This window comes from Podarcis filfolensis (assembly GCF_964270895.1).
Source record: "Podarcis filfolensis genome assembly, chromosome: 5".
Classification (NCBI taxonomy): domain Eukaryota; kingdom Metazoa; phylum Chordata; class Lepidosauria; order Squamata; family Lacertidae; genus Podarcis; species Podarcis filfolensis.
The window spans coordinates 41,499,790-41,509,855 of NC_139608.1; the positions used below are offsets into that span (position 1 = coordinate 41,499,790).

Below are 10,066 nucleotides of genomic sequence, written 5' to 3' on the forward strand. Positions count from 1 at the left end.
ATGCACTGCAATATTTTTTGTAGGGGCCTCTTCTCCCTTCTTAAGAGTGAACTGTGGTGGTTGAGTGCCTGCCAAGCAAAATGGGGCCACCCAAAATTAAGACAGTGACTTCCAAGTAGTTGGAGGGGGCACTAGATTTGCAGAAAAAGTTATATTTGGGGATTGAAAGAAAAGGACAATCTCACAGGCTGCTCTTGGGCAAGGTTTTCTCTCTCTTTCAAATGTCATTTTCTTTTAATGGACAAACTTGGTGGTTACTTGCCCAGCTAGGCAACAGCCTTCCCAGGAGGGTGTCCACTTTCACATACACCCCCCCCCCAAAAAAGAGGACACAAGTTGGCATAAAATTTGCAAATGTCAGGTTATATATATAGATGCAAATTTAAAATTGCTATCATTTAAACAGAAATATAGGTGGGAAGACTCTGGCCAGGTAACCTGTGTATCTGCTCTGGCTGCTGTTTAGATGCTAGCTACAGGTTCAGGGCCCCTGCTCACTTCCCCTTCTTAGAGTTCCTTATTTTTAAACTGGACTTGGACCAACCAGGCCTTTGATTAGAGGACTCCTTGAGGCTGATCAGCTGGCCTAATTTCCTACTCCTCTGGTATGGGGTGGCATACAAATGCCACTAATAACATCAGTTATTTGAGTCTGTTCCCTTTGAGTGGTCTGTTTTGGAGCTCCCTGATTTGTGGCAGCAACAGTTCAAGTGATCAGGGAGGCTGTAAACCAGCCGAAGGGGCCTTGGTGTGCTAGACAGATAATAACTGAAATGACGTTTCTACAAAATGTGCTTCCGTCAGCTCAGTGAATTTCAACACTAGAGTTGCAGCGGAAGGAGGCACAGAATGGCTAGACAGTCCGTGCCAAAAAGTTCTGCCAAAAAGTTCTGCAACACGACTTCTTCAGCTCTGGCTGCAGCAGGAATTGCTGGAGTTATTCCTGGTGAAGTGGTCCAGAGCAGACTTTGTCCTTCCCCTGCTCTGCTTCCTCTGCTGCCATCTGTCAAGTTGACCAATAAAGGCTGCTGAAGTTTGCAGAGAGAACCTGAATATTCACTTGCTTTGACGAAAGGTCTGGATATGAGTTTGTACACCATCATCAGATAGTTGGACCATTCATGTTCAGGTGGATGGGCAGCCAGACGAGGGCAAGCTATGTAGGTTAGATAACCTCTCTGTTTGGTGAATGCTGAGTTACCCCATTTTCTTTTTTAGAGGAAGCGGCTCTGAATGTGAACCCATTTGTACATATGGATTTCCCCCTTCCATTGAAGTGAAGTGGGAAGGCCACGTGTCCAACGGGTTCCATATGTGAATCGCAGAGTCTAGGTTTGGGTAGTCTGGCTGTAGCATTACTCCCACTGCTACACAGAACTGTTATAAATACTGGAGAGACATGGAGTTGCAGCAAAATATGTCATCCCCTTCGTCACAGATCTTAAGATGTCTAGAACAGCATGCAACCGACCCTTTCCTTCTTTGCTGCCCAGATTGCAGGACAGTGAATTTGCCCATTGCAAAACACTCAGAGGTGAAGAAATAGGCGCACAAGGCAATTGAGACCTTGGGGAATGATTGGGGAACTCATCTCATCTCCTGCCAGCTGTGAAAGCCCAGCCTAGGTTCCCCTGCTGTTTTAAAGTGTTGAGCAGAAACTTTCCGTATACTTTTTCAGAACTGAGATGATAACAAAAAGGGCTGAGAGCTACCACATTAGCTGCTATATGGTCTGAGGCAGCCACACAAACCCCCCGATTTCCTGGAAATAGCATCTTGGAGGAGGCAAGGTAGAGAGGGAGCCGAGGCTGGGAGGCAATTAGGCAGCACACGGATAACACATTTCTCTCTTTCTCCCGCAGTGTGGCCAAGGCTTCTCTCAGCATGAGAACGGGCGATGTGTTGGTGAGTCACCTGCAAGGGGCAGCTCAGTGAATGGTGCTCGGGTGCAATTTCCTCTACCCACAACTGGGCTCAATGGGGCACGAGGCGGGCTCTTTGTGGCAGCCGTCCACAGCCGCACAGCGGTAGTCTCTGGGGATAAAGGAACAGCCCAACCGTGGTGTTAAGAGGCTGTTGTTAGATTATGTCCTGTCCTGGGCCTCCGTCACACTCTCTTTCTCTCTCTTTACCCCTCTCCCTCCCTCCACCCGCCCTCTGCCCACTTTTCTCAGATATGGATGAGTGTGCAGAATTCCCCTTTGTCTGCCCCAGGGGCAGGCCCATCTGCATCAACACATATGGCGGGTACCGTTGCCGCAGCAACAAGCGCTGCAATCGCGGCTTTGAGCCCAACGAGGACGGCACAGCTTGCGTTGGTGAGTGATGGCTTTGGCAGAGCAGAGGGAGGGAGAGAGAGAGGCGCTCCCCACAGGGGCTGAGCCCTCCCTTGAAGCCACCCGAGCGGTGAAAAGTTTACCTGAAACTGGGTTTTCTTTATTTCATAATCCCAAGAAGGGAAGGAGCAAGGGAAAGCAGTGAAGCCAGTGAGGTCCTGAGCTTGGAATCACGATCTCTGTACGTTGACCAATGAGAAGATGGCATGGGGTGGGGGACACTGTAGCGCCTGCTTTGTATGCCGTGTTAGGATGCCTGAGCAAAGGAGGAGAAGCAGTAAAGTATACCTTCGGGCCAAATATGACATCTGGCATCAGGCATGGGTCTGGAAAAGCGTAATAGTTGCCGAACAGCTGCAAAGCAGTGGGCAAAGAGTGCAATTTGCAGGGATGTGTGGAAATGGGTGCTTAGTCATCCCCCCCCCACACCTGTTGCTTTCCTCTGTATGTTCAATGGTAGGTAGGGTTACCCAGTGGCGTAGCGTGGGGGGTGCAGAGGGGGCCGGCCGCACCGGCCGCAACATCTGGGGGTTAGGGTTAGGGGGCGCAAATCCACTGGTTAGGGGGCGCAAATCCACGGGTTAGGGGGTGCAAATTACTTGCCTTGCCCCGGGTGCTGACAACCCACGCTACGCCACTGGGGTTACCAGGCCCTTGTCAGGCAGCAAACATTTGGTTCAGCCCCTGAAGACCTTCCTCTTTGCCAACTGCCACTAACTCTTGCCTTGTCTTTGTCTTTCTCTTTCCTTCTCTCTGTCTCTCTTTCTGTTTCCCTCTCTGTGCAGCTCAAGTGGCCTTTTTTGGTGGATACCCTTCCTCAGGAAGCTGGCTGGGCCCCATCTTGCCCTCTGCCCCTCTTCTTCCACTTTGCCTCGGACTCTGCTTTCACTCCTATGCACTTTAAGCCTTGCCAATAAAGGACAAAAAGCAGCCTTTATAGATGGAAGTGGCTTCCCCTGTACTCCTCCCCTCCAATCTCTCTCATCCAGTCTTCTCATGGTGGTCCCTGGGAACATGGACTGAGGTGGGGGCAGCCATCTTTGCAAAGGGCACTACGCAGCCCGGCGGACGACACTCTCTCACTAGTGTCACACCCCTTGCATGTTTTCTGAGAAAACAAGACAGGGCAGAGGCCCCACCAATGCTTTGTCTCCTCAGAGTGGCTGCCATCTTCCTAGGAGCTTGCCTTTAACCAAGATGGCGGCTCCCGCTGGTAGTTGCTTGCTTGGTTAAAACTGATAACAGTTACCCTGTGCCTGCTGGTTTGGCCTGTGACATGATTGCTTCCCTTCCCTCCTCCTCCTGCTCCCCCAGCCCGACTGGACCGGGATTCACCTTGACCTTGTCTTACCAGTGTGTGTCTGAAGTCTGAACCCACCCGGTCTCTCAGCTCACTCCACCCAATAAACTCTACACTGTCTATAAGCACCTGCTTGCAGCTATGCTTGGGGCTTTGGGTGGGAATGCGGGGCCACAACTTATATTCAGAAGATCAGCGTAGGCCAAGAATGAGGTGGTGCCAAGCTGTGTGCCAGTTTCCTTTTGTGAGAGACACGTGTGAACCTTCATGGAGATGGGTAGCCATAACAGCCGCAGGGCAAATGACTTGGCTACACACGAGGAGGCTTCAACTTGTAAGACAACTGCATGTTGACTATTTGCCTCCCAGCCAAGGCCATGCCATTCTACTATTTAGTAGCTCAGTTGTTTGAGCTGTGGTGACTTCTTCCCTATGCAAACAGCTCGACCAAAATCTTTAAGCCCTTGCAATTTCTATCACAATTGCAGAAGCTGTGGTCCTCCAGATGTTGTTGGAGTCCTACTGGCCTAATAGTCAGGGATGATGGGAGCTGTAATCCAACAACAACTGATTTTTGTTAGATTATTCTAATGCATAACATGCACACAACAGAAGTGAGCAAAGTGCTCCATACCAAAGATTGTTACAAGGCAAAGGTAAGGGCATCACATGGAAAACAGGTTTCCAGTATGGCCAATGCCTATTATACTATGAACACCATAACTTTGAAGGGGATATGCATGTTTGTAAATATGCAATGCATATGTAAATAAAATGAATAAAAATGGGCATTACCCAGGGTGTCTTGATTGGCCATGATTTCTCCTTTGTGTTGATGGCTGTGCATTTCCCATTCTCAAGTTATTGTGCTCCTGCCTTAAAGGTAAAGGGTAAAGGGACCCCTGACCATTAGGTCCAGTCGTGACCGACTCTGGGGTTGCGGCGCTCATCTCGCTTTATTGGCCGAAGGAGCCGGTGTACAGCTTCCGAGTCATGTGGCCAGCTCCTGCCTTAGACACACTGAAAAACATGGTTGCTACAAAAAGCTTTCAGCAAAGGAAGCCTAGAAGGCTCAGGCAAGCAATTTGTGCCACAAACCGGGAGGGGGAAAGGGAAAAGGCAGAAATCCATGTAGGTACCAATCAGCCTGACTTGGTAGAAGATACCTTCGCAAACCCTTGTGAGGGATCAAACCATTATCCTTGGACTACAAATCTGGATGAACTTATGTTAAAATATATTGCAAGAACTAGAACCCCCAAAGTTTTTCATTGGTTCAGATTAAAATCCAAGCCAGAGAAGGACTAAAAATGTCCTGTGTTCCTGCCTCCCATCCATCACTGCCCCTTCATTTCCATGCTTTTGTTTGTGTGTGTGTGCTTCAGCAGTCAAAGGGAGAGGACAGTTGGCATGCTGTGTGCCAGATGCAAGAAGCACTGGAAAATGTGACTCTCCAGTAATCTATGCCAATAGTTCTGGGAAACTACATTTCCCAGTACACCTTGCGTCTAACACAGAGCCATAGCAGCATGCAGACAGTAGAGAGGGAAGGGGAGAAAGAGACCCCTCTCCTTTTCCCTGCTGTTGGAGGAGCAGCAAAGACACATGCAGAGGAACAAGGGGCTTCAGAGGGCAAGGACAGGTGAATGGGTATGGGTTGCCATTGTGAGGGTTTGGATAACTTTTTGGATCTTGTCATTTTGGGGCACAAGTGTGTCTGAAACAGGCTTGGAACTGAGTTCAACATCCCTCTTAACTATTTTCTGAATTAGGGGTGGGATAGTTAATTCCTGCTCCCCATTCCCTACCCAGCTCAATTCCAAACCTAACTGCAAAGTTCATTCATCACTACCAATGAGTGATTTTTTTTTTTTTTTTTGTTATTAAGGAGAGAAAAGAAATGCACACCTTTCGGGGAGGGTTAATTATTTCCTGACCACATTTGACTGTTCCTGAAACCTAAGATGATGCTTCTCATTCAACACCCTTCATAAGTTTATCTGGCTCTCTTTTGACTAATGACATTACTCTTCCTGCTTCTAGAGATACAGTTTCAGAATTTCATTCCATATATCTTTGTCTCATTTGCAGCCTAAATATGCTTCTTGCGGAGAGAACAAATCCCTTTGCTATTTTTGCTCGTAGAATCCTAGGACTGGAAGGGGTCTTGGAGGCCGTCTTCTAATGTGGGGAGCCTGTGGCTTGCTCTCTGCTTAACTATGATTCCCATCATATCTAGCCATTGGCCATGGGTTCTGGGGCTGATGGGAGCTGCAGTTTAGCAGAATCCCCACGCCTTACTTGATGCAGGAAATCTAAAATTACATCAAAATTACACCCAAAATCCCAACGGTCAGCCATTCAGCATCTGCTTAGAACATGTCTAGGGAAGGAGGGCCCAATCCCCACTGGACATGATTAGTTCCATTGCCAAAGTTCTCTTAGCACTGAGAAGATTCTCCTAATGTTCAACCAAAATCTACCACACAGTAATTTAAGTCCATTAGGTCTACTTCTGTCCTCTGGAATGCAAAGCTTTTGTGGTTCTTCAGCTTTAACAATCCTCTCTCCAATATGATGTAGAATCAAATCCAAGATATCATGACCTCTTGGGGCTCTCCTCTAGAGGATCCTGTTTCTTGAAGCTTTTATTTGTTTGCCTGAAGTCCTGTCACATCTCTGGCATTGTTGCCAGGACCCACATCTTCCTGATGGGAAATTCAGTTGGCCTTGCACTGCTGTGAAGCCTTTGTCCTCTTGAAAAGCAGGACTGCTTTTTCTCTGCAACCGTTTCACCTGTACAGAAGGAGCTGATCGATTTGGCCAGACTAAGCCACAGAACAACAAGCCTCAAAGTCTGGTGTCGCCAAGAGAAAGCACCATTGCTACAGCACATCATTTATTTGCTGCATTTCATGAGGGTCAGAACAGCTTCCCTTTTATCCATGTGCTGCGTGTTGCATTTCTGCTGAGGACTCATTCAGTTTTGAGTCCACAGGGCAATTTTGCAGGAGGGCGTGTACATAACTAATGATTCTATCCCACCCTAGCCTCTTCCTATCCCTGACCTTCGCCATCACTGTTATCCATGAAACTAAGACAAAAAACGTAGTAAATAAGAGGCAGAGAGGAGGCAGGGCAGCAAGAGCTCCACATCATGGCTGATTAAAAAAATCCCCCACCTGGTCTTCTGCACTAGGTATGGGCTTACCTGCCCTAAAGACCACAGTTGAAATACATCTTGGGCAGGAAGCTAAGAAGGCTGGCCGCAATTGTTCAGGGATAATTTGAATCTGGGAAATCTTTATTTACAGTGTGTGTAGAGAGTGGGAAGAATCACAGAATCATAGAATGGTAGAGTTGGAAGGAACCCAGGGGTCATCTAGTCCAACCCCCTGCAATGCAGGAATCTCAGCCAAAGCATCCATGACAGGTGACCATCCAACCTCTGCTTTTAAAAACCTCCAAGGAAAGAGAGTCCACCACCTCCCGAGGGAGACTGTTCCACTGTCGAACAGCTCTGACTGTCAGAAAGTTTTCTCCTTTCTTGTAACTTGAAGGCATTGGTTTGATGTGGGGCTCCAGATTCTGAACAGCTCATCTGGGGAGAGCACAGGTTCCAGTCCAGATTGGAGACATCGGCCATTTGGTAGCCCATTAGGTGCCTTCCAGCTCCATGATCCTGTGCTTCCGGCCCCATTTTAAACCCTCAGAGGTCTTTGCTGCTGATTTATATGGCCATATTTCTTAGAAAGGTAAGTCCTCAGATATGTCTAAAATTGAGAGAGAGAGAGAATTGACATACCACTATGCTGCTGATGGAGAAGCAGAAATGCATGTACAGTGGTACCACGAGTTAAGAACTTAATTCGTTCTGGAGGTCCATTCTTAACCTGAAGCACCACTGTTCTTAACCTGAAGCACCACTTTAGCTAATGGGGCCTTCTCCAGCCACTGCACTGCCAGAACACGATTTCTGTTCTCATCCTGAAGCAAAGTTCTTAACACGAGGTGCTATTTCTGGGTTAGCAGAGTCTGTAACCTGAAGTGTCTGTAACCCGAGGTGCCACTGTAGATCCCATGATAGTTTGATTGGAAGCAGATCTCAGGGGATAAACAGTGGCAATACAATGTGCATATATATGCCGTGTGAGTCACATGTTCACAAGTGTGTGCCTGAATGAACCAGAAATGTGAGTGAACGTTGATGTGCCACACAGGGTGCTGATAAGTGTTGGCCATGTCACACCTTATCATTCTTTGCCATGTGCTCAAATGTGTATTTGGGTATTATGTGCCTCCGTGAGCTATGTGTCTGGATTGTGTGCCTTGCCTAGTTCTAGGGAACTGAACTCTTGACGGGCTCTTGTTTTCCGTGCACCTGACCCAGCAGGGGCACTGAGATACCTACAGCTGGAGTAGAGGCTGGAATCCTGATCTGCTGCATCACCCCCTTGCTCTGTTGCGAAAGTCACATACTCTGGGCACCTGGGCTGTGGTTCCATAGAGCTTCCATTGATCAATTAAGAAGTAGACGTGTCACTTGGTCAGATAAGTTCGAGAGCACAACCTGAAGGAGTGACCAAGCCTTTTCTTGCTTCTTTGCTGCATATCCAGATGGCAACAATCAGATAGGACACTGGTGCCCTCTGGAGGGGAAAAAGAGAGAATCAGCAGCCTATCATTGCAAGCTTCCCCACACCAGAGTAGTGGACATGAGGAAACACCACTTTCCCCTGCTAAGTGCTGGTGCCTGGATAGTCTCAGATCATCTCCTTGGAAATAGAGCACAGTTCATGCTCTTGATAAAACTGTCCACTGGGTGCAAAATGGCTTTCCTCTGGATCTCTTTGGAGGCTTCACTTACCTGCTAAATGGCTAAATATAGGGTGCCACCTGAGCCGTCTGTCACAAAGGTTTGCTGCCCCAATGAGGTCTGCATAATTAGTTGCCATGGCCAGGTTTTCACCACTACCCCAGCAATTTGGGGATGGCAATGGTCATGGGAATTTGGGGCATGTTTTTACAAGGCTGACCCTGAGGGTATCAGGAATGGGAATCTAACCATGTTTTCCCCAGTGGTAATAGCTGTCTGAGAGGTGCCCATGAGGTCTCCCCGTGAGGTTGGAGACACGTGTGTGAACAGGAACACTTAACCACTGCTGCGCTCACTATGATCCTTCCTCTCTGCCCAGACATAAATGAGTGCACCTATGGTCTGCATAACTGCAGCCACGTCTGTGTCAACACACAGGGTGGGCATTCCTGCCAGTGCCACCCTGGCTTCAAGACGGATCCCCAAGATGCCAACAAGTGCCTGGGTAAGTTTTTAAATTGTCTTTTATTAATATTTTAATCCTTTTTGTAAACCACTGCAAGCTTTTAGTACAAACAAGTAGTATATACATTTTGGGGTGTGTGTGTGAGTGAGTGAGTGAGTGTGTGTGTGTGTGTGTGTGTGTGTGTGTGTTTTTAAAAAAATAGTAGCCAGTATCTGCTGAGCAGGCCAGCAGCTGTTGCTCCAAAAAGTCTGCAAGCAATGAGCCAGACCACCAGACCTTCCATGGTGGCAGGCATTGCCATAGCATGTCCTCTTCTAGGTCTCTCTCAGGTGTTTCATGGCACAAAACTGTGGAAGAGCTGGGTCAGCGACTATCTCTTGCAATAATAGGGAGTAGGGTAACCGTTTGCTGCAGGCATCATTTTTTCATTTTTTCAGCTGCAAGGAGTAGGCTCCAAGGAGCAGGCTTTCCTTGCTGCTGGGCACTCCGTTGAAATCCCCGCTGGCATCTGCTCCTCCCGCTGGGTGAAATATGTCTCTTCCTTCTGTTTTTCAGATGTAAATGAGTGCGGAGAAAGACCGGCCCCGTGTGATCACATCTGCCACAATGAGCCTGGCTCTTTCCATTGCCACTGCCAGCAAGGCTTCTCCTTGGGGGCAGACAGGCGGCGCTGTGTGAAGAACTGATTCAGTGGCAATGGTGTTCCACTGTGGGCGCTGCCAGCTGGAGTGCATGCCCAGCATTAGTGGCCCATGCAACAGACAACGCCCAGCTTCCGTATGGCACAAAGGACAACTTCTCTCCCCCGAGTTAGTGATTCCACCTCCTCCAGGCGAACCCACTAGGACCTGTTTGGAGAACCGAATCACCCTTTCCTTGCTTTTCTTGAATAATAATAATAAAGCTCTTTCCTGACTCACGCGAAGAACTTCGGGGTTTATTTGCCCAGGTTTTGCCCAGGTATTGCAATGCAACAAAGTTCAGAGAGTCCTGCTGTGGAGTCATCTTTGTAAGTCTGAGGACCAGGCAAAGCATTCTTGAGTTCAGCCCAAAATTACTTCCTAGCACAACACAATGTAAAATGCTACCTAGGGCAGTGGTGGCGAACCAATGGCATGTGTGCCAGAGGGGACACTCAGAGGCCCCTC

General features: G+C 48.2%; 1 protein-coding gene across 7 annotated transcripts in view; it reads left to right on the plus strand.

The window, feature by feature from the left end:
• Window positions 1-9,846, plus strand: part of CRTAC1 (cartilage acidic protein 1) — a 36,896-nt gene extending 27,050 nt beyond the window's left edge. For 6 of the 7 annotated variants that reach the window (XM_083614933.1, XM_083614930.1, XM_083614934.1 and 3 more), the window contains exons 13-16: window positions 1,863-1,905; window positions 2,175-2,318; window positions 8,832-8,957; window positions 9,474-9,846. In XM_083614933.1, the coding sequence (XP_083471059.1) occupies window positions 1,863-1,905; window positions 2,175-2,318; window positions 8,832-8,957; window positions 9,474-9,604 (444 nt within the window). In that variant the 3' untranslated portion in view covers window positions 9,605-9,846. Of the gene's footprint in view, window positions 1-1,862; window positions 1,906-2,174; window positions 2,319-3,121; window positions 3,283-8,831; window positions 8,958-9,473 lie in introns of those variants that run through there. The other variant, XM_083614936.1, reaches the window with a different exon arrangement.
• Window positions 9,847-10,066: the final 220 nt, after the last annotated feature.